The sequence below is a fragment of the Neodiprion lecontei genome, chromosome 7 (genome assembly GCF_021901455.1).
Source record: "Neodiprion lecontei isolate iyNeoLeco1 chromosome 7, iyNeoLeco1.1, whole genome shotgun sequence".
Taxonomy (NCBI): domain Eukaryota; kingdom Metazoa; phylum Arthropoda; class Insecta; order Hymenoptera; family Diprionidae; genus Neodiprion; species Neodiprion lecontei.
Genome location: NC_060266.1, coordinates 17,145,768 through 17,170,582, shown reverse-complemented (window position 1 = coordinate 17,170,582; position 24,815 = coordinate 17,145,768). Strand labels below are relative to the sequence as shown.

The window sequence follows — 24,815 nt, the reverse complement described above, 5'->3', positions numbered from 1 at the left end:
CTTCTTTCAAGAGATACAAAAGTTATGTTCAAATTACAAAAAAAGTACCAATGAGGTTAATTGACAATTGTCAATAAATTTATGTAAGAAAATGAAGCTTTTTTTTCTGTAATTTACTAAGAGAAGTTTTCTCTGTCAAAGAAGCTATTTTAGGGATGTTTTATTATTTACGGATTATTGTCAATTATTAACGTAACGCCGCCTATGAAGGAAAACTTTCATTTACAAAATTATAATTAGATTATTCCATTCCAAAAACAGTTTCTGATATATGGGAAACTTAAAAGGCTGAAAATTTTGCACTTTTGACAGATTTCGATGTGTAAATAATATTTAGATTGATTTGACGAAAAATTTCTAGGGAATTATTGATATCTAAGATCATCCTAACAAGTTTAATCTACTGTTTATTCAAAATTATTTGATAGCTTCGGTACGTATTATTGGATTAAGCTTTGAGTAGAATTAAAAACATGTATCTCCTTTAAAAATAAACTGTTACATTTCGTATTTCTATACCATCAATAAGTTTTTCCAATACTAGAAGTAGTTTTTACAATAGCGACGACAAAGTGAATTTATTATTGAAGGTAAAAGTTTGATTTAGCCATCCAGCTGCATCTAGATAACTGTTAAATCAGAAAATGTGACAAAACTGTCGGATACTCTTTTCAGAGAAAGTAAACTCATTGAAAAGAAAACATTCGCGTAGAGTGAAATTAAAGAGTGGCTCCTTTGACGAAACCATTTTATGCAGGAATTTATATCAGAAAGCAAAAAAAATAAAAATTATATCGGTACAGATCAAAGTTGCACAGTAACCGGAAACGAAAGCACTGTGGATTGAATCAAAGCAGTTTCAAAATCTTCAGCCAATCATGTAGTATTGCAAGATGTCAAATTTTTTTTTTCTTTGTTTTGCTCATAGTTTACCAGGCTTATAAACGACGGTATCGGCGGTACAAGTGACGATTGAGTTGGCACGAGGAAATCTAGTTAATAAGCAGGACGTTGTGACGCAAGAAGCACGTAAGGCCGACAGGGGCGACTTCAACTTGTGTACGATGATGCGCTGGGGTTTGGTTGAAATGACGATAGATGATGATTTGCTGGACGATTTGGTAGTTAGGAAGAAGGCTGTCACAAATACAGTTTGATGATGAGCAACACGAGGCCCCATACACAGCTGGTTATGCCAATAAACAGAGGCACTTTGTTGTCTAGAAATGAAAATAGCATTGCGTACCGGATAACGGTTTATTACGCTTCACAGGTATCCCAGTAGCGACAAAACTATTCGATTCGTTTCTGGTGACTAAATTTTTTAGTTCTCTACAAACTCAGGGTTCGTACGCTTTTTGGAATCTGAAATTCCCTTACTTTTCCAGGTATTCCAGCCTGAAAATAGGAATTTTCCAGCAACCCTTCAAAACATATGACACTGATTAATGACAACTTTTTTTTTACATATTAATACTAATACCTTCGATATTACCTAGTAACTAACTTACTGTCTGACTATCAATTGACAAACATCAGCCTGCGATTTTCCGTAAAAAAAAACGAAAGAAGGTTTGGGATTAATATACATATAGAACGCGTGATGTGATGTGACGAAACAAAATTTTCAAGTGCAATTTTTTTACTTTGTATAAGAATGAGTTTATTTTTTCGACAGAATGAAAATGCCAGTCTTATTTTCGAAATTCCCTAATTTTTCCCCAAGTTTTCTCGGTTTTCCCTGTGCGTACGAACCCTGAAACTCTTGTTCCTATGTCAAAATATCCTGGAATTCTATAATAAATACATGTATCAATATCACAGTTCTGTATTTATCATTACACATCATATATTTTGTAAAAATTCTACAAATCAACACCCAATTTTTCTGCCCTTGATTTCAATACCGTAATGCGAGATGGTTCTCAAAAATACATATAATCGTATTCCTACCAACGAATGTTAAAAGCACAATTGAATTCCAGATTCAGGGTTTCTTTCTACAAAATGCTGTATTAAGTTGTCGAAATCTTCATTCAACTGATAATTATATGTTTTAATTGATGAGATAAACGAAATTCCTTGAAGATTATCAAAGTTACACGTTGCCACATACAGTTACCTTTAGCGGGAAGATCAAATTTTGATTCTTGTATAACTATTTATTGAATAAACATTTTTACAGCTTAACAGAGTATTTGCAATACGAAATAAGACTGAAATCTGGGATTCATTTGATGTTTGTGAAAATTAATGTTGTAAAGAAGCTTTGATTCTATTCTTATCGCACCTAACAACAAAAATTATGCTATAAGCTGCTGGATTTTGGCGAAATGGATATTGAGAATTGATAATTTCAAAAATTGTATAGTTCAGGGTCTGAAAATAGTTGTTTCTATGTGAAATTGTATCTAATAAAAAAACCTCAATCTTTACATTGATGCGTTCTATCTAGAATTAAAAAAAAAAACAATCTCACAAGAAGTTTTAAATTCCTATACAATTGAATTGCGCTCAATCATATTTTGGCAAAGGCTCTGTATCTAATAAACTCAGCATGACCCAATATTTACTAATACCATTTTAATTGTAACAGCAGCTAAAATCCCGATATATCAACATACGTGACTGTGTTTCCGTTTAGTTTTAGAGCCATCCATCTTTAACGACGAATTATACTAGTATCACTTTTGTATTGTTACATTAGAACACAGATATTGAACATGTTTTATTCACCTGCACAGTTCTTTGAACACATGAATATATATATAAATACAAAAACACAACCATCAAACCAACTATTCACAATTGGCAAATTATTATTCTTCTTTCCGCACAAATAAAATAACATAATATTCAATTGGAACATATCTGACTGTTTACTTGTTGCCTGCATCGACTTCCGAATACGTTTAATGACTCTGTTTAGTACAATCTACACACAGTCTACGTTCGATCTATTCTAATATCAAATTTAAACAGGAACAAATGAATGCTAATGATTTGAATTAAACATCCCTTTGTAAGCCACCCCCTTGCCATGATATACGTATTTATGTGTGTATGTATGTAAGCATGTATAAATGTGGTAAAAGATAAGAACACAGGACTTTGGAACCTAAGTTTTCACAAGTTGTACCAAGGATTGGATCGTCTCACACATAATATGTACATTGTAACAATTTGACGGATGATCAACAAATATATAAAAAGTATTCCGTTTTCACTTCCATTTTTCTTTCCATATCTTTTTTTTCAAATTTTCAAAAGCTGTATCACAGAATTGGACCTTTAAAAGAAGCAGACCATATCCTAAATACTTGAAACACGGCTGTATACTCGGAATTGGTTACTCCGATTACTTTATATAGGCCATAGCCATACTGTTAACGAAGCTTGTTGCGCACTCATTTGCCACAGTAGTGGTACAACAGCAAGAAAATTTCATTTTACTGTGCATCGTATAACACGCCATGAATATTGTTCTATAACTATCCTTGCTCGATAATCGTAAACTAAATAAAGATAAAGGAATTAATAATAGAGCAAGTGATAAACTGTTCAAAGTGTTACAGTGCACTATGCGGAAAGTTGCGCAATAATATAGGCATTTTCTGTACTCGCGTTACTGTGCCTAAATGTGTATAAACAAGGCTTCGCTAACTGATGGTTGTGGCAGAAAAGTGACGTGATCTAGATATACGGTCGAAGCTTGAAATAATAATTATTTAAAAGGCATGTTAAGTAGTGTGAGATTTTCGCACTACACAAAACAGTATTTCTAATAGTGTGATTGCGAGTATTGTTATACATAATGCAAACAAGACATTTCAGTAATAAATTATTTAAATATCGACGTACACTGATTCATGTCCACTGTGGTTGTCAGTTGTTTGTTCCATTGGACTGGTCGATCAATAACATGTTGGATTTGTGTCAAATTGAAAATGCACCGGATGCTTGACAACCTAAAGCCGCCAGCATATCTCGAGGGTAACGCAGGGGACTCTGAACCATGCGCGTTTCAACGCTAGGCAATGGTTTAATACTTGGGTGCAAAATTTCTAATATTCAAGTCCATCGTTTTCTCCGTGGTGAAAGAATGCCTCTTAAATGTACATACCTGAGCCTATAATCAACGCAATTCATAATTACATTATGCATCACTTATTCATTATGCATTAATTAGTAGTTCGTATATCTTTCTGTAAAACAAGCGTCATGATCCAAATATTATATTTCAAAATTTCTTCCCTCCTTAAAGAGATCTTTAAAAAAAAAACTATCCAGCAAATGACGAGAAAAAAATAATTCACTGAATTATCACCACCCACTTACGACTGTGGGATTAAAATACATTATAAGCAGTTTGCAATTATGGTGAAAATTACAAAAGAGGTACATACATATGAGTATTTACACCTGAATTCTATTTGAGTAATTAGTACATGTTTTGAATGCCAGGCTTTAAAAGAAATCATACAGTCTGCATTCGAGTCGTATTACCTATTTTGAAGTAATTCACAAGCAAATTCGTTCATCTAATCCTACAGTGTCGTGAGGATGTTCCTATAGAATATAGTCTTATTCTGATATTTTAATTTTTCTACCTGCGTCTAAGAATTATGTATCAAAAGTAAATACACTTTACATATTGTATGGAATTCATCGTGAAAGCTGTATCTAACCTGAGAACATTAAGATAGTAGTTGTAGTAGTAGTAGTTGTAGTAGCGGTAGTGGTAGTAGTAGTGGTGGTGGTAGTAGTAGTAGTAGTAGTAGTAGTAGTAGTAGTAGTAGTATATATAATAACAACAATAATAATAATCACTACCAATCTTGCACAAAACTTAGTGCAATTTTTTCACGAATTATACGGCCAGGCTGTGGTAGTTATTTTTTATCAATTAACGCATTGGCTGATTTAAGTTTCTCAACTACCAAAACTCGAATCTCAAAGTTTGTTTTAAACTGGCCGAATCATCAGAGCAAACATATACCATGAGAGTTGAACCTCGTTGAAGCATATGTAGACTCCGGTAAAAAGGGATTTATGATCGCCAGTTTCAAAGTGGCTTATTGCAAACTTGAATATTAATTTATGAACCTTTATTTTGAACACTCTTAGACAGTGAATTTTTCATTTGCGATAAGTAATGATTAGCAATATGTAATTTTCAGAATAGTATGTTGTTTAATACCGTTATAACGCGTTAATTTGGATGCCCTCTCAAATTACATTCAAATATTCCAATGACATATGACAGCATTGTGCAGAATTCTAGTGAATGCATAGAATTAATAAAGATTTCGAAAAATTTTTTATCTAATACCAGTGACAATATATTCCATTATTTTTTTAGTTTGCATTATGTCTAATCTGGTCTCTCACAAAGTAACGTCTTTCTTCATATTTCTAATGATGTTTGTGTTAATGATTCAGACAGTATAAAATAGAGAATACCGCGTCTTTGCCTATTGATTAACGAAAGAAAATAAATCATCTTGGACTTCATTGGTAAATCGAAATCATAGTCATGTGAGTATTGAGAATGAATTTGAAATTTGAACAGATTTCTCAACATTCTGTAGACTAGAGTATCGTGAAAAGATTAATTACAAATTTTACATACATCATTTAAAAAAAACTCATCAGCATTGTAAAAAAATCATCTGAAAAACAAATATAATCGCTGAATATATAATATTGTTGTTGGATTTATTATGCCAAATGATTCGTCAAACATTTAGCCTCTGTTCACGGAGGCTGAAGTGTCAGTGACGAAATAAGCAATGAAAAGATAACGCCTCGCTTTCTCATCAAAAAAGCCCACTAGACGAATTGAAATGTTTATGGACAAAATAGGCAGTATGAAAAGTTACCGCTTGAATGAACAACCACAGAGAAAAACTATCTTTGGTAAACTTGAAAAATGTGACCCAAATACTTAAGGGGGTTGGAATTGCCGAATCATCGATTGAACTGTACTTACAACCATCGCCAGTATCCAGACGCCCTTGAAGTTCGTTTATCTGCATTTCTTTTCTTTTTGCCTCGTGAGCCATGGCATCCAATCTCTGCCTGAAGTCTCTCAGTTCTCTACAGAAACAACAAAAATAGGTTAATCCAACTTCAACTTTCATATAAATGTATCTTAGCAGAATTGATATTGTTTCTTTTCTAGTTGAATTTCATTTTATGTCATTAGATGAAAGTATGTGTGTTGAGAAGTCATCTAAGAAAGTAAGACAACCAAATAACGTGAACAAGAAGTGAAGCTGAAATGGCATGCAGCAAATCGTTAGGAAAAAATAGTAGCCGCCAAAATTGCGATAATCGTAATCATATATTTTTTAAGATGAAAAATCAAAGAAAAACTAAATACAATAAAATTTATGCGGTATATACAAAATTCTTCCGACAACATACTTTTGTGCAGCGATGAGGTCTGATCGTGTTTTGGTGAGTTCCTCCGAAATTGCTTGCTTGGCTTGAATTTCACTCTGCAGGGAACTCTGCAGATTCAGTAATTCCATTTTATCAAGCTTTTGTGATCTACGGTTCCTCCAGTTCTTATCGGTCATCGTAGAGCCACCAACTACTGCTCCAACTCCGCCAGAGTGTTTCAGGAATTCTAGTTCTTCTGTCATTTTGGTTGCTAATGCCTGAATTTTAAATAACACGCTACATAAATTGTTTTTCAAGACATGTAGGTTTTATTCAATCTGTATGTAAACTATTCTGTTACAAAAGAATACGATTCCCTGTAGTAAGACTGCATGTACCAGAGTAAAGGGGCCAATACACCAACTTCTGGCTGCAATTTAAGGGGTATGTAGTACTACTACCTTTACCGACCGAGCAAAGTCACTCTTTTTCTCCATATATTAAATTAACAAATGAACGGAAAATGTTACTCATATCCCGGAAATCGTCAAAAAAATGTATTGTTTTCTTGACACGTATTATAATTTCCACTCTTTATTTACGAAATTATTGTAAATCTTAGTTCACGTCCAGCGACCTGAATATTGAATGCAAACAGTCTTACAAGGACTCGTTTGACTCTTTGTTTTTTTTCCAGAATTGCACAAAGTATCTCAACTATCAAGTTTTGGCCCCTGTAATTCGGGAATTGTGGAAATTGTAACACGTGTCAAAAAACCACACATTTTTTTACTATTTTCGAGATAAGAGTAACTTTCCTGAACGCCGCTATGAAATAGGAATGAACGCCGAAATTTCAACCTTTTCTGTTAATTTGATTATTTAATATAGGAAGAAAAAGAGTGAGTTTGCTCGGTCGATAAAGGCAAGAGTACTAGATACCCTAAATACGTACTGTCTACGAGAAACTGAACAATGTTCGCACGTTTTAGAATTGTTCTCGAATTTTCAGCTTTTTCTCTTGTTTTTTAACCTTTTCAGTTCTGTATGTGCTATGACCCAAAAAATGAACCTTTTTTCGAGTGCAAAAGTAGACTTTGGAGTAGATCCTGAAATTTTTATAGTGGGTTAAAACTGTGGTCATAAATAATCCAGGAATATAGAACAATTCGAAATCCCTGTAATATTTGTAACGGATCATCATTGATTGCTCAGCGAACCAAGTGTGTCTGCACAAAAAGTTTATTCCACTTGCTGCAATTCCTGTTGCTTTTTCACTCAATATTTGCTGAGCAGAATTTTCCTGCAGCAAACGTACAGCAATAATTGTTGTATCATTTCAACGTATAGTAAGACTTGCTTGCATTTAGATGTTTTGTAAGAGCTTTTGCTTGGAATGAATTACTTTGATTTTGAAAGCACTTAAAGATACATCTTGTTCTAATATAGCCAGAAAGGCTTTGCAATCATTGCTGTGCATTTGCGCTGCAAAATTTGCAAGCATGTTACTGGATACGATACTGGGTTCAGTCCACTTAAAAATTTCAGGATTGATTTCAGTATCTCTACTTTTTTATGCAGAAAAATAAAAACGATTTATAACACAGCTCTACAAAATAAATACTTTTTTTTGTTGCTCTGATTTTTTCTGTAAATCCTGGTGTTTGAGAACGTAAAACTTATGAATATAATTATGATTATATTAGATTGGCTCTGGTTTTTATGTTATTGTAGTATTGTATTCGAGATGACTCAATGTTTAAAGGCGAATTTCTCTTGAACGGTTAAAGTTCTATATCAGTAGTTTTTTATAGAGCGTGAAATTTCCTATAAGAATCTGTTAATACAGATAGTTTATTAGATGCACGTTTAGATGGTTTATATGTCAGACGTTTATGAGATATATTTTTTCCTAAATTTTTTTACCTGTTATTTAAATGGAAAATGGAAAAAAATCAATATTAAAAGCTCGTATTTGGCTGAGATATTCTATATAAGATGCTCTACCGAAAGTTTGATGCGTGTTTGAGAGAAATTTTTTAATTTTTTTTTTTTCGGAACACCCCAATACCCCCCCTTTCGAAGAAACTTGTTGTGCCCTCTTTTTCATGGCGAGAACAACAAAGTATTATATTTCTTATATTTTTTATACTTCTGCCCGAATAAAGTAAGCATAACTAAGGTTATTGATAGTATTTTTTTGATAAACTTTAGATATTAAAAAAAAGAAATCGAATTTTTCACCTAAACATTGCTTTTTTGAGTCATATATGAAAATGTCGATAAAATAAATAACTAGAGCCAATTTCGAAAAACTACGCTTACTCCTAAGGTCGTTGACATCGAATCTTTCTAAGACGACTCAAATATCAAGAGCAACAAAACCACTGTTGGCCAGGGTAATCATTGGATTTCATATTAGGAAAGATCCGACACAAAAAAAACACGCGTTTTGTCTCATATTTTCGTACCGGCGACAGTAAGTGCTAAGAATTCTAAGATAAAGATTCAATTTGAAAATGTGATAAAAATGCATCAACGTATTTTTTGTAAACGATAAAGCTGAAGTCCTAAAAACTGGAGAATTTTCATATCTTATTGTACAGTATGACATACTCGAATTACACCCAGATGTGAAATTTTTATCCTAGATAACTGGCCGAAAGTTGGTGGATTTGCCCAAACACATTATTTTGAGACAAAAACACTGTTTTCCGACAGTGTACTGAACTATTGAAATGACAATAAATACCCAATAATACTTGACTCGAAAGTGCTACAGTGGTTGAAACTCGATACAATACCTGCAAATAACCTCTGGCATCCTTTTCATCAGAAACCCATTGAATGATTTCGGTTATTTGTGCTTCCCACTGGGCGATGGCCTCTTTTTTGTTCCTCAATTCTTCGTATTCTTCTTCCAGCTGCCTTCGCTCACCTTGAATTCTACCAACGCTGTCCGTAACAGCTCCAAGATCGAGCATGAGCTTTTTGTTCTCTTCGACTAGCATCATTTTCTCACGTTCGTACCTTCTATTCAGTTCGTTAATCGTCTCTTCACTGTCTGTGATATTTTCCAATCTGGCAGCATCTAATTTTTCTCTCGCCGACTGGACTTCCCGTTCCAGGATTTCTCTTCTGTTTTCAGCCTCGTGCAACTGGTCTTGAAGACTTCGTATCTCCGACGTATACCTACTCTGTTGCTGGTTCAGATTTTGGTTATATTGTACATCAAGCTTCTCCACCTCCGTTTTCAGCCTATGAATTTCCTGTGTCGCTAATGCCTGATTACCACTGCTGTCATTTCCCACAGGTCTCTGCCGTATCTTTTCCATTTCTTCTTGCATTTGTTTGCAGTACTCTTCACTCCGTTCCCGTAACTTCCGCTCTTTACTCGTCTCAGCCATTGCTTCCTCGACTCTGTTTTCTAGCTCTCTACGCAGCTTCTCTGCCTTCCTTATGTCGTGTCGCAGACTATCAACTTTCTGCATCGCTACTTCAAGCTCTTCTTCTTTGTCTCTTACTTGCCGCGACAGTTTCTGTTTCTGTTGCCTTAGCTCGGATAGTTTGTCTGTTACCTCAGTATATTCGGTCATTGCTAATTTCCTCTGTGTGAGCGCGTCTTTTAATTCTTTTTCTTGAAGTTTTAATTTCTCTTGAGTATCGAATTTTTCCTTTAAAGCCTCTTCTTTCTCCATCCTTAAGCTACGCACCAACTTTTCCAGCTCACGAATCTTTGTCGATTCACCACTATCCAAGGTACATAATTCTCGTGGTATCTCCATCGACTTTAACTGTGTTTCGAGCTCTGCAAAGAGTGAAAAATGTCACGTTATTTAAATAGGCTTCCGCTTTATTTTTGTCGAAATTATAGCACTAAAACTTATTGGATCTTTTCCAATAATGAGTTACAAACAATCAAGGTTTGGATTACAGAAAAACGTTATGAGTCATGGTGTGGAGACCTCAAAAAGGGTGTTTTTCTGCAATTATTTTTTGAGAGGAAGAGAAATAATGAAGCTTCTTAAAATTTTGAATGTATTTTAACACACATTTGAAAAATACAAGAACATTTTTTCATCGGTAAAAAGTTAGAAGTGACAATTTGTAAAATGAAAATTAATATGATTTCACAGTGTTTGTTGCGTTTTTTTAGTTCATCGTTAATAAAAATATATATCAATTACAAATAATCTTGGTTTTTACGTTTCAGAGAAGAATTACACACTCCATCTTTCCTGCCAATTCGAGACCTCAGCGACGAGGCGCTTCAATGCTCAGTTAATGACTCCATTGTTTTGCAACAATACGATAATAAAGAAATTTTCTTGTACGTTCCAAATGTGTGTTAAAATACACGCAAAATTTTAAGAATTTTCGTTGTTTCTCTACCTATCAAAAACAAATATTGTCGAGAATAGTCTCTTTTAGGCCTTTAATTCAGGACACTTCCTTAAAGCGAGCCATCTTTTTAATTCGTGATTCTTTGATATTTTCGATGATCCATTACTCAAAATCAAAAAGTTTAATAATAAAACGTTCCTGTATATAGTATTACATTCAAAACAATGAGTAGAAAAAAATGTTGAGTCAAATCTGAGCAAAAATTCAGAACTCTTCTCACCTGAGCACGAAATACTTGTGTACATTCTAAAAAAGAATCTTACGAAACATGTATTGATAACACCGGCACACAAAAAAAAAAAAAGTTGTTTGTACATTTGACCGGACCCACCCACGGACATGTAATTCGAACCGCTGAATCCGAATTTGAGGTCCGTTTGGCCCAGTCACCCTCCAGATTTGAGTAAAATGCATAAAACTCAAAAAAAAACGGCAGAAAATTACGAAAAACTGTAATCACAGCGATGAAACAATTTTTGTGGACTCGGATCAAGTGTGATTTTCATGTATTTCAATTCACTGAATCTAAATCTGAAGGTTAATTAGCCCATTGAGCCGTCAGTTTGAAAAAATTGCGAAAAACCGAAAAAAATTGCATAAAATCATGAAAAACCAAAACTATCGAGATGAAAAAAATGGTTTGGATTCAGATTGAGTATGATTTTTATGTATTTTGTTCCACTGAATCTGAATCTGAAGTTTTTTTGTCCCATTAACGTTTCAAAATTTAAAAAAATCTTCTCATATTTATAATTGCAATTTACCCAATTTTTTGGGTTTTTTGAGATTTTTTAAAATTTTGAAACGTTAATGGAAAATACTCATTGAAAAAATTGTTGGCAGGACTCAGACTCTGGGGAATGTGGCGTTCTGTTACATGAAAAAGTGTAAATAATATAAATTCTTCAAAAATCAAAATATAGCAAATTAGGACTTACCACAGTTTCTTTTAGTCAGCGTATTTATTTCATCCTGTAATTTTCTAGTGGCATTATTCGAGTCTGGAGATGTCGTAGGTGAGAAATGACCAACGCCAACTTGATTTCGTAAATCAGCGATGGTAAGCGTTAACTGTGCATTTTCCTCCTCCAACATTTTCATACTCTTATCCTTCTGACAGACCATAGGAAGAGAGCCCAGGTCCGATATCCGGCTATATTGAGCAAAATTTTTCGAAAAACAATTGAAAAAACTCAAGAATTCAATCTATCCTCTAATAGCTTAGACAAACAATCCTGGCAAACCTTATTCAACTACTACATAAATTGATCGTGTATGAGAATTTTTTACGTGTGATACAATAATAGAATGTTTTGTGCTTAGAAGTGATAGACAATGCAACTTATTAGAGTTGCGATAGTCTCGTGACAGAATGTCCATTAACATTCATGTTCGTCGCCCTCGAGTTTTCCAAAAGAAATACCCATTTCTCCAATTTATAGATATCGATCTTGAAAATAGTCCAATCAAGGAAATTGAATTATTTCTAGAAAACGATTATCCGATACAACCGAATAACGATAAAATAACTTGTTTGATTGATGTGCTGGTGAAAGATATTCTTTAGGCAATCAAGAACCTGAAAAAGTTTTCAAAACCTAGTAAAAATTGAATGAAATTGAGTTTATTGTAAGGGAGAACTTCAGGCGAAATTTAGAAGTATGATTTTATCAAGAGAATTTGTTTTGAAAAGAAAAAAACTTATTTGAATAACCGCTTCAAAACATTTATAGATTTGCGTTAAAAAAATGACAGAATTAGCTTGCTGGCAACAGAAAACTTGATTCCTGTGCTGATCAACATAAAAAGACCAACGAAACAGTTTTTCTAACGCACCTTCCCTGAGTGAAGCTGAATCCTACGAAAGGTAGATGCAGAGCAGAGAACGCAGAGTTAGCAGCAGGAGGTACAGCATCCGAGCTTCGAACATCTGTGTCATCGACATCAAAATTCGAGGTATCAGTTGGTGAAGACACTTCAGGTATATACGGGGCAGTGTTGTCTCTTAAAACATCCCAGTCCACACCTTCGAACCACGGATGTTTCTGTTGATGAATAAATTGGATGTAAATTACATTTTCATCCTACAAACGAAGAATTCCACCTCAATTCAACATGCTCCCAGTTTACAACTTTCTTATAATGGCTGATTTTTTTCTACTGTGTAGAAGTCGAAAAATCTCATCTGTGTTTGCTGGATTCTGGTTTTGTTGCCCCTTGGTAAAATGAAAATTTGTCTAAAATTTCACCGATTTTTATTTCGGAAATATTTTGTCCTTATTATCTGGAAATTTGTAACTTGTAATGCAAAAATTCGTAGTGCAAAATATCTCAGGATATAAGTGTACTACTGGAAAAATATTCAAGCATAATTTTTGCAGCACTTGAAATTTGTTCTGACGCCGACGACCGGTTTTTTTTTTTTTTTTTAATTTTAATCTTCAGATGTTCCAGTGACCGTAACTTCTAAGGCCATCGAGTCGACACCGAGTTTTAATTATTGTCGTAAAATTCGTGGGATTTCTGTTTGCAAAAAAAAATTCAGAATGGTCTATTACTGAAAAAAACGGTTTACGATTTTTGGCCGAATAAAAAACAAGTTTCGAGTGTCACGACAGTAACGAATAAGTACTTTTCAAGTAGGACACTTCAATTTTAAGTTTTTTTTTGCAACATAAACTTTCTTGATACGAGTAACGTAACGATTTTTAAAATACCAGCTACCAAAGCTGTTTGTAATAAAAAAAAAAAAAAAATTTCACGTCGACTTTGTGTTACAAAACTACAAACCAGGAAATACTATTTGGTTTGTTTTTTTAGCTTGTTAGATAGCAAAGGAAAAAATAGCCATATTAAAAAAGTCGAGTTGAGGTGTATTCTCTATATGTAATTTGAAACTTATTCAATATACTGAAAACTTGCGTACTTTGAAATCATCGATACCATTCTGGCCCAATCTAAACTCAGAGCTGCAAATTAATTTCCTCATCAGATCCTTAGCCTCTTCGGATACATCATACACATCTTCTATTGGAAAGTCGAAACAATTCTGAAAGATATTTAATTTATAAAAAATGTTTTTGGCAATATGGTTATAAATGTCTGGCAAAATTTGAAATTTCATTAATTTCGTACAAATGATATATTAATTCTAATGTACTTCGTCTGAGTAAAAATAATTTATTGAAAATATCACAAAATCACAATTACTGATCAACCCAAGAAGTTTGTACAATAAATCGAGTAAAGAAAATTTCAATTACAACATAGGCACAATAACGACTTCATGTGAATCTGATTCTGCTCTAACAAAATTTCAGAGCTACGACTGAGTGTATATGAGTGAATGCGAGAAAGTAGTATGAATAAGTATGTATTAATATCATTGGGACAGTTAACTTCTCAAACAGAATAATTTTTTATGGCCCAAAATGAATTCTTGAAACCATTCTTCTTTGTCTATGAACATTTATTACTGCGAATTAAATCCGTGGTTACTGATATATTTATGCTTTCTTGGTTGTCTGATGAAGAATCCGCACTTGGACAAGATTTCTGAACATGGGAAAAATAACTGAGAACCAGAATATAAAACATATTACCCAAAAGTACAAAGAACTTTATCATACTGTTAATACCTGGGAAAGAAAAAAATCAAAACCGATTGCTTCCATAGGTCGCATGACTGTGAAACCTGCAAAAGAATTTTTTACGGCACGCGCATGAAAAAGTCGCTTTTTACCGGCTATTTTCGATCAGAAAAGTGCCATTTTATACGCCACATTTGAAAACTGCACTATAAAGTCTTTAAATCTCATATTTGATGCGCAATTCGAACCACCTATTAAATCTTTCATATAAAGTACTAGTTTTCACAATGACTGATAAGTTTTTGAAAATATCCAAGGAAACACGGATATTTGATTAAATCGTCAAAAATTCTGAAATACAATAACAAGAAGAAAATTGATTTAGTGTAACAATTATTTTAATCACCTTATGGTTCATGATTTTTCCGTATGTTTCAACTAGAGATTCAGCATAAAATGGAGTTTCTCCATAGAGCATTTCGTACATGCATACTCCGAGGGACCACCAATCACATTCAGGGCCATACCTCCCTTGCCCATCTTCCATAGCCTGTAAGTGAAAAAAAATTCGCAGCAGATGAGAACCAATGCCTAGCTTAGAAGTAATAATGTGTAAAAATTTATTTACCCGTAAAATTTCAGGTGAAATGTAATCCGGAGTACCAACAGCAACGTTACTTTGAACAGTTCCATCTTCAAAGAGTCGTAAGCATGAACCAAAGTCAGCCAGTCTTATGTGTCCATTAGCGTCCAACAAAACGTTGTCTGGCTTAATATCACGATGTACGTAATGCAGATCGTGAATTGATCCGATAGCCAGCACCATTTCCGCTATGTAAAACCGCGCCATGTCTTCGGGAAGTCGATCTTCGAATTTACTCAGCAGTGTTAATAAATCACCACCGCAATAATAATCCATGACAAGGTACTGCGAATATATTACATAATAAATGAGAGTTGATTATTTGAGAGATCGTGAGAATAATTGATAAATGGAAGCAGTAAAATTCATTGTTTACGCAGCATGGAAACGTGACTTAGCCCATAATACTAAAATTCGAATTAATCGTTAGGCACTGTACGTATATGAAAGTAATTCCATGTTTCACACAGTTTTGTGTCTTATCTGAGACCTGGAAAATTTTCAGAATCACTCTAAAGGATTTGTGTTTGAATTTAAAAAATATTGAATATTTTACGAGTGTTTTAACATTTCATGAAAAATGAATGTTTTCCATGTTAAATGAATGGGAAATAAAAATTAAAAAAAGCCACCTGATAAACTTGAGCTAGAAAGCTTATATTTCGTGAAGATCTGTTTTCCACAAAACACTAGCATTTAAGGGGGTTAGAACGAGAAAAACAATTTTTTTTTTTAACCACGCCAACGTATACCTATTATGCACGCTGCGTGATACTGTTTGTAATGCCAAAAAGTTTCACTTCTGTCGCGTGTGGTTGGTTGTCGCACACGTTTTTTTCAATAGTGACATGAGAAAAATGAAGTTTTGACTTTCTTTTCCAGTTATATATTAGATCTGGTCGTGAAAGATGGTTATATCTCTTTTTCCCCTGACCATCCGTTCAACATTTTTAAAAATGACGTAAATTCGTTTGATTTCAATCTATAGTCACTCATTTTATTCACAAGACCTACAAACCACAGGACTACCAATTTTTTATCACCTTGTCATGGAAAAAGAAACAACCGACTTCCAAGGAATATGTAAAAAATTGTTTTTTGAATAAAATGAGCCATAGGGAAATCTAATGAATATACTAAATTTTGAACTATTTTGAAGCAACTTGAAATAAAGTACCAATATTCCAACTTTTGTTTGTGATTCTAGTATTTTCAACTTCTATAATTTATCCTGCAATAAAATTAATTGAAAATATCCATTTTTGGTCAACTAATCTCCTTAATCAACTATTGTGATTTGGTGGAAAAGAGAAAAGAAAAAAAAGGGAAGATCCTAGAAAAAGAAGATCTAATTATCCTTCTTCTGAAGAAGTAGACACAGGAATATATGGAAGAAAAGAAAAAAAAACAACCATCTTACCAGATTATTATCATCCTGAAAGGCGTAGTGGAGATTTGTTATCCATCTACGGTCTCCGTATACCAATACATCTCGTTCTTCCCTAAAACAAGCGGTTTCAGCACGTTTCAGCATCTCCCATTTGTTGAGTATTTTCATAGCAAAGACTTTGTCCGATCCCCGCATCCTGACCACGCAAACCTCTCCAAATGCACCTCGTCCAATTACTTTGACTATTTCAAAATCTTCTCTAGCTAATTGTAGGCTTTTTATGCATGAGGCGACTGGTTTCACTAGAAAATTGAAAAGAAAATAAAAGCTAAAGAGGGTGTAGCGAAATTGGCAATTATCAGAAACTGTATTGAATGAAACGCTCAAGGAAATAGATTTAGCTCGTCACAAAACAAGCCCAGTAGCCGGATCCAGTGCTCGACTGTTCTAATATACTTGAATTTTGGTAAAAGACGTGGAGAATTGTTGAGCGCTTGGCACTTTTTTGCTAGATTTGGACGGATCCGCAGTAATGCACTCGATCCGGTGACTGTGCTTGTTTGGCAGTAATATCTTAAACTAAGTCGTGATTGATGCTCAATTACATGCTTTTTTGAGAAAACAAAGATTCTAAAACCGATGTTTTGAGATTAAATAATTTCCAAGTTTGTTACACTCTGTATACTTTGACTTACAAATAGAATCCAATTTGGACACTGCTTCATATATATTTCAATACTGTAGTATGAAAAACAATGATAAAAACTGGCTGTGTGATTAATTGATTAGTGATGAACTTTGATTTATCAGCCTTTTCAATTATTAGTTTTTTCGATTGATAATAGTTCTTCTAATAAATGCATTGGTCATTTATTTAGAAAAATTGGAGTCTACAATTAATCAATTAATCGCACAGTGCAAGTAAAAACAGAACTATGCTTGAATTCATGTCAGCTAAAATTAAAAAATTTGTAATGTAAAAAATAGCAGAACTGAAACTTACCAAATTCGATAAAATCTGATACTGTCTTTTCTCGACGTAATGAGGAGTTGCAACACTCGTCATAGAGAACGAGTAAAACGTCGATGAGAGTTTCAATAGAAAATGTATGACCGGCTCGTCCCCCTTGCACAGGACCACCAACAAATAGTGCCTCCAATTGACGCAGCCTTCCACCAACCCCTGAATAAAACATCAGAATTAAAGTAACTACAGTGATTATATTAACGCTTAGCATCCCACCATTTTTTTTGCAGCATTTGATTTATTAAACTATTTTTTTGATTCCACATGTTCTCTGAAATATTTCTAAGTCTAAAACAAATATAGAATTTATTTCTTTATTTATTTATTGCAAAAATAATGGTCGAAATTCAAACTTATCCACGAAAAAAGCATTTTCTGCTGATCCAGCATGAAAATTCGCATGCCAATTGTTACACAATCTTAACACACACCACAGAATTTTATAGAATATTTTCTTCTTGTTGTTTTTGTTTATCCGCCATTTCAAATTTTCGAATTTCGAGTTCACATTTGACTAAACCCAAAAACCATGTAGCATAAAGTTTCACAAAAATCAAATGACTTTTCGAATTTACGTCTACCATATTGAATCAGCTGAAACGAAACTAATATTTACAGTTTTACAAAGATTATGACCATTGAAATTCTATAGAAATCATGAAAGTTTTAATTCTTTAAAAGAAGAATCTATGCCATAGTTATTTTTTACACATATCAATGGCATTCTGGTTCTGTTATTTCTATTTCAGTATTTTATTGTCTCGGGTTGCAAAATGGCAATTTTTCAAAATATTTCGTTATATTAACATTACCAACATCAAGGTTGTAGATTGCAGACATTTCACTGGAATTTTGATAATCAATTAAGTACAATGATTACAAATGTTGTTCCAATTATAGAATAAATCAGCTAAGTTCATTTACATTTATTTACATTCCATTTCAATTAATATTTTTGCAAAATTTCTGGAATATCAAGTGAGATAAATTTTTACCATGGGGGTGTTTGTTTTTTTGAAAACGAGCTAATGGTTGGATCAAATTTTTAAATAATTGTATTTGAATGATTGAAATTGGTTCAAACACTACTCATTTATTCCAATGTTTATTAAGTTTTTTCAACCAACATTTTTTCTGTTTCGAGTATTAGCTATTCCATCGGTACCAGCATCTGACTGCATCGCTAGCTATCTCGTTGTCAGTAACAGGGACGTTATCAGCTGACTGCAGCTAATTCGTCATAAAAACAGAACCTGATTCCCAATTTGACAGGAAGTGAATCTTTTTCTAAACTCTCATTTATGATCAAGTTATTGGTAGCGGAATTAAATTTTTTTATTACCATCCAAACAAAATGACGACTGTATAAAGATAAAATTCAATTTTTCATGAAAAATGTGGGACTCTTTTATTCAATAAAGAAAAAAAAATATGATACCGGTGAAGAAGTGATATGTTGGTAAAAACGAAGAACCACCGAAGAATATTGTCTGCCAATGTGAACAGAATCAGTTGACCGTTTTCAACATAGCGTGAGCACTACAAGACATATCACCAAGCTGAACAGTCAACGTTATTGACCATAATAATGTTTCCGATCAACTAATGCTAAAGAAAAAAATAGTTTTATACAAAATAAACCCCAACTGAATTGATGAATCCGTTTTCAGGATACAAATTCCCATAATTCACCCCCTTAAACAGATGAGGCTGAAGTTAGTAACTTTATCGCACCGAAACACCAGAGAAAATATGAGTATTGCGCAGATTTAGAATGACTTTTGTGGAGTAGCTTTTGCAAACTATGAGTATATTTTTTCTAAACCCGCATCATTACAGTAACTTTACTAATTCCAACCTCATTTAAAAAGTATATTTCGACTAGAATCTCGAAGACTATTGTTTATATTACTTTTGCGTACTCTGTTTAAAATTGCTAGAAAGAGAATTAATCACCATGGGTTCCACGGGTAGTACTGCAATTCACGACACTGAACTTAGTTTACAGACACCACAAGTTTAAGCCGCTAAGTGTATGACGAAATTTATAAAGCTTTCTAGCGTACAGTAGAACTTTGCTAAATCTAGCTAATGTCGACCCTCCTTAGTTCAGGTAATTGAAAAACTGAGATAAGAGGGAATAAAGATATGACAGTATATTTTCGACTGAAAATTAACGAGTACGAATTAGATTTTCTGCTATTAACTGACTTATGTGCGGCATTAACTCAAATATGTTAAACTAGAAATATAATCAAAAATGATGCTTCTGATACCAAATGTAACGATCTAGGCGTTACAGATTAAATTAAACAGGTTTGTGAGCTTATGAAGCGAATTAACAGACATCAGATAAGAAAGAATGCTTTTATTGAGAAACTGCTGTTACCAGTTTAAAGTTTGAAACAAGACTGTTTTTACAATAATACAGGTTCGCGCAGCAGCCTTACTCATTTTGAGACATATGAAAGCTCTTATATATCTTTTATCTATGACAACTACTAAATCAGAAAAGAAGGGCAAGCCGGGTGATTTCATCTTTTGTAATACTTATGTATTAGGAGTTAAAACAAAGCAAATGTGGCAGAAAGAGAGAAACTTGACTAATCGTAATGTTGGATGAGACATGCTCAGATAAGCGAGACTTTACTGTACTATCGCTTCCTAAATAGAGGTGCAAGTATCGCAGAATGTAAAATTGAATTAGAGATAATAAAAAAAATTAAGCATATCGCACAGGGTCTTTTTTCATGATCATGTGTTCTTGGCTGAAATCTGCAACAAACTTCGGCACTGTACACAATTTCATCACCTGAAGGGGAAACAATTTACAAAACACTTGAATAACCTGTAACTCTTCACGCAGAATCGACTTCTAGCATTAAACCAGGGTGGTCCCGTAGGAATCATCATGTTTATAAACAAATACTGATAATCGAATGGGCATAGCAAGCGAAAGAAGAATTCGACAAACATTGGAATAGACATAGTGGACGAGCAAAAAAATTGATGAACAGCCAGGTTGAATTATTAGTAATAATTGGAAAACTTCGAGAATCCTTGGAACGTCGTAATTCGCTGAATTTGCCGGAATTTCACAAAGTCGAAGTTAGTAATGTTATCGCAATGAAACATTTGGGAAAAAATGATTATTTTCTTAATATTACAATGATTTTGAAGGAACTAAGATTTGGAAATATGAGTGTGTTTTGTTTTAATACAGTTTGGCGAATTCAATCAATTCCAAAATCGCGAAATAACAGTTTTTCCTCGGCATGAATCGTTACTATAACGTTACTAGCTTCAATATGATGTAATTCCCTAACCCACATACAAAACTCCCTAACATTTCCCGGTTGTTAAGGTATTCCAGACAAATCGCCACCTTCTAAAGTACAATCCTGCAAATAATAAATATGTATATTTTGAAAAAAGAACCAATGTTGACAAAATATACTATTACGAATATAGTTTTTGGTACAATATGTAATATATGCATTATATTTTAGAAACTTGAAACAGATGGTGGGCAGTGAGCCATAACTGGTGAAAATTAGTGGGCTGCTGACTCTGTCTTCAGCCACTAGAATATAAGTTTTAAAATGAAGGTGAAGTTCCTAATGTTAATGTAATGAAAGGTTTATAAGAGAATCACTATTTCCAGATATCAGGATTGTCCAAACTGCAGTAAAACTTGAATTATAGTACAACTAAAGTGAAGTGTGTTAATTTTATGACTGCAGCCTCGACAAAACTAATTATATTGTTACAAAATACTCATTTATTTCAACGTTTCACTCTGGTAACGTTACTAACTTTAACAGGTTAGCCACAAATTTTTATTTTTTTTTGGACCTAAGACCCAGTTTTCCCTGACATTTTCCCAGTTCTAATAAGTTACTAAAACCTAAATTAATCAGCTTATCAACTCTATAATTGGTTCCAATTCAATGTGAATTGAAAAAAACTATAATGTACTAAAAAGTCAGTTCAAACCAATTTTTTTTCTCAATGTAAAAAAGGAAATTTGTCACCTAAAAAAATCATTTCCAATTCCCATGATAGAAAATTGATATTTTCAGTTTTTGCCATGACGAAAATGAAAATTCCCTGAGAATTAGAAAGCCAAACGATGTAGTTTTATATTAAGACATTGTTACCATTAATAGCAAGTCCTTTGGGCATCATTTCGGACGTCGCAAGGTTGTAGTGATGCTGTTGTAGGTCGGACATGGTCGCTCTTTGCCGTGACAATTGCTTACCACGTTCGTTGGATGTTATTTCTGTCATTGCTGAAGCTGGTTACCAATTGTGTGCTACACCACCGCATTACTGAAATATGGGTGCACTGAAAAATAATCAACATTTGATTGTGTTAAAAGTGATCTCACATCTGGAAAGGACAAGAACAAAGTTTCCGATCAGCTATTGCCAGTACAGATTTTTGTTCAAATGAAAGTAAATTTCCAAATGACGCAGTATGAAAACAAATTTAGTTACTTTAACCATCGAAGGTGTAAGAAAAGCTAAATAAAATAATCTATGATTCTAAAATAACTTTATACCAATTCTTTATCGCCATCCGATAAGCCTTGTACATAATTGTTATACTAACGTTGCAGTTTTGCCTCTTATTTAAATCTGGATGAGGAATAGGAGTAAGACATTTAAAAAAAAAAAAAACCAAAGTACCAGAATTACTTCAAATTCTGCAAAATCAAATTTGCAGTATCTATAGTAAATATTATACTTTTTTCCAAATAATTTGACAATCGTCCGATACTATATATGTTTATAAACTTTACAATATGATACAAAACTGTTTTCAAGATTAAAAGATACTTCAAATCAGGCTTTAATGTACAAATAATATTTTCATTTACAACGTAATTATAGTATGAATACAGAAGCTAGAAATCTATGGGATTGTTTCAAAATTATCATCAAGTCATTAATTATAATACTCAATGAGAACTGGATGAAACCGAAGGACAAAGTAAATGCGTTAGATTCTTCATACTTGGAAGTTTCAGTAATGTAAATTATTTACCTGTTAAGCACTGACTTTACTTAGGATGAGAAGAAAACAGTATATTTTACATTAATCATAACACTGAATTTTCCTAGTAAAAAATCCCAGTTCTATAGGTTTTCAATAAGCTTGTTTCATACAATTGAACCTGTGAATTATCCTATAAAAGTGAAGAAACGTGCTGTCCATCCATGTTACATGTTATTTTTTTTTTTTTTTGCATCGGTAATTTGAAAAAAACTTAATAGGTTATCAATTTCTATCCAACGAAATTTTAGTATGAAAAATATTAGTCATATTTTTTTCCAGTTTCCTCATCTGATTCACAAACATAAGATTGGTGTTGGGCAAAAAAAAACATGAGTAAGTCGTCAAGATTGTAACCTGAATGTCACAGTTTCGGTGACGAAAGGAGAAAAATATGAAACAAAAACAGTGTGAAAAAAAAAAAGAAGAAAGGAAGCAATTTTTATTATTCCACCAGAAGCAGCAGGAAATACCAAGCCACCTACCTGCTCACGTTTTTAATCGGAAATGTCAATCATCTGTTAGATGTAAAGACATATATGGGTATGCATAGCTTTCATTCAGAATCAGCTGTAAGGTCTTGAAGTTGTTCGGAAATTACGTAACCAAGCGAAGTGAGAGAAGTGGGTTTGTTACAAAAAAAAAAAATTAAGAAAAAATCGTTCAAAACATAATCGATCCAAAATAATGAGTCGATAATTGGACAGGATTATTTTGACCTTTATACGTTTAAGATAATATGTCAATATGATCTACAAACTCGAAAAACGCAAGTATGTGCGAATGATAGTCAATGGGGTAGGGCAGGTCGGTAATTTTCGTACGTTTGCCTTTCGGATATAGGTGTAATGTTATACATTGTATGTACGCATGTATGTATGTACACATACCTATTTGGATAAAACAGACCTAAAACCGATTTATTCTTTCTTTTCAAGAACGGAGACAGATGCGATAGATTGATAGATATTTTTTAGATATATATGCATGAGTGTGCGTATGTGTGTGTTAAGTATACATGCATGTGTATAAAGAGAGAGAAAGAGAGGAATAGAGGGACACCGAGAGAGAAAGTTACGTCGTACGACAGCGAAATGTTAATGAACCGAAATCATTCGCGGTGCACGAAGCTCAGTTTTTAATTATACATATATATCATGACTAGCTCAAATGATACCGTGCATCGCGTTAGCGAGAAGTTACGATTCTTTTTTTTTAGACGAACGGCGAGAATAAAAAAATAATGCACTCATGGAGTCATGGGCGAGATGTTTAAACGTAGTGCATACAGAGGTATGCACATACAATAATATGAAAATTTGCAAGGCTAGGTAGGTAGCTGAGGACGGTAGGGGAGTTTGGAATGGCACATATCAAGCGGGTTTGACGTATCCATGTATAAAAATCTGTTCACCTGCCACGCAGCAGCAGTTTTCGTTTAAATATATTCAATTGTTTATTACGCACACAGTTGTTCATTTAATTACGATTATGGAGATCATACATTTCCTATCGCCACTTCAACTGCCACTTCCACTTCCACTTCCACTTCCACTTCTACTTCCACCTCCACTTCTCTGGTATCAGCCAGTTCGGTATGCTTGGACCCCCTGGTCAGTACCCGTATTCCCCCGTACTGCCCGTACTGATCTCGTGTTCCCGTGTCCCGTGTTTCCGGAGGCCATACGCAGCTCCCTTTTCGCCATACAAAAATATGGCAGCTTTTCGGCCCAATGTCATTGACTAACAAATTTATAGACGCTCCAACGAGGACCCGTTGGGTGAAAACTTGACGGAATAATTTGAAGGCTGGCAATACCACTGGGCAACTTTCCGTGACCAATACTCGGCGGGTAAGTGGGCCTGAGTGGTCCTGTGGCCATAAGAATCCCTGTCAGCGATCCGGTAACCTCTTTACCAGCAGGAGTCATTCAACACCATGGAGCTAGGAATAGAATGGCAGAGCTCATTACCGCGGGGTTGCACAGAAGTCGTCAAAAGGTATGAGGCGACATAAAACTCTCTGATTGGTTGCGCCGTCTTGTAATGTTACCTGGCGGCAACTGCTATCGTCCCTGATCTAGCACATCACTGATGTAGTCAATGGCATACAATTGGTGTAGACTATGTATTTTCATGTTCAACCCATTGAAATAGAGGTATACTGGGACGCAGCCCCTTGACACTCACCACTACTCGTATACTAAAAAATTGTACGCGTTTTGTCCCCGTTTTTTAGTTCCTCTACGTGGCGCTAGTAGACTTCTGACACGCTCACTGCCATGGAGACTAGAGTAAAGGATTCCGAACCACGG

At 34.0% G+C, this 24,815-nt stretch overlaps 1 protein-coding gene across 6 annotated transcripts in view; it reads right to left on the bottom strand.

Moving 5' to 3' along the window:
- The window catches only part of LOC107222918 (serine/threonine-protein kinase Genghis Khan), a 43,566-nt gene extending 19,346 nt beyond the window's left edge, over nucleotides 1-24,220 (bottom strand). Inside the window, exons 1-13 of one of the 6 annotated variants that reach the window (XM_046745750.1) lie at nucleotides 23,915-24,220; nucleotides 21,602-21,789; nucleotides 17,418-17,597; nucleotides 16,445-16,716; nucleotides 15,010-15,309; nucleotides 14,788-14,931; nucleotides 13,718-13,840; nucleotides 12,628-12,836; nucleotides 11,730-11,944; nucleotides 9,192-10,195; nucleotides 6,430-6,665; nucleotides 5,993-6,099; nucleotides 934-1,137 (exon numbers count right to left, since the gene is read on the bottom strand). In XM_046745750.1, the coding sequence (XP_046601706.1) occupies nucleotides 934-1,137; nucleotides 5,993-6,099; nucleotides 6,430-6,665; nucleotides 9,192-10,195; nucleotides 11,730-11,944; nucleotides 12,628-12,836; nucleotides 13,718-13,840; nucleotides 14,788-14,931; nucleotides 15,010-15,309; nucleotides 16,445-16,716; nucleotides 17,418-17,597; nucleotides 21,602-21,731 (3,124 nt within the window). In that variant the 5' untranslated portion in view covers nucleotides 21,732-21,789; nucleotides 23,915-24,220. Of the gene's footprint in view, nucleotides 1-933; nucleotides 1,138-5,992; nucleotides 6,100-6,429; nucleotides 6,666-9,191; nucleotides 10,196-11,729; nucleotides 11,945-12,627; nucleotides 12,837-13,717; nucleotides 13,841-14,787; nucleotides 14,932-15,009; nucleotides 15,310-16,444; nucleotides 16,717-17,417; nucleotides 17,598-21,601; nucleotides 21,790-22,985; nucleotides 23,059-23,390; nucleotides 23,409-23,914 lie in introns of those variants that run through there. The other 5 variants (XM_046745753.1, XM_046745754.1, XM_046745756.1 and 2 more) reach the window with 5 other exon arrangements.
- Nucleotides 24,221-24,815: the final 595 nt, after the last annotated feature.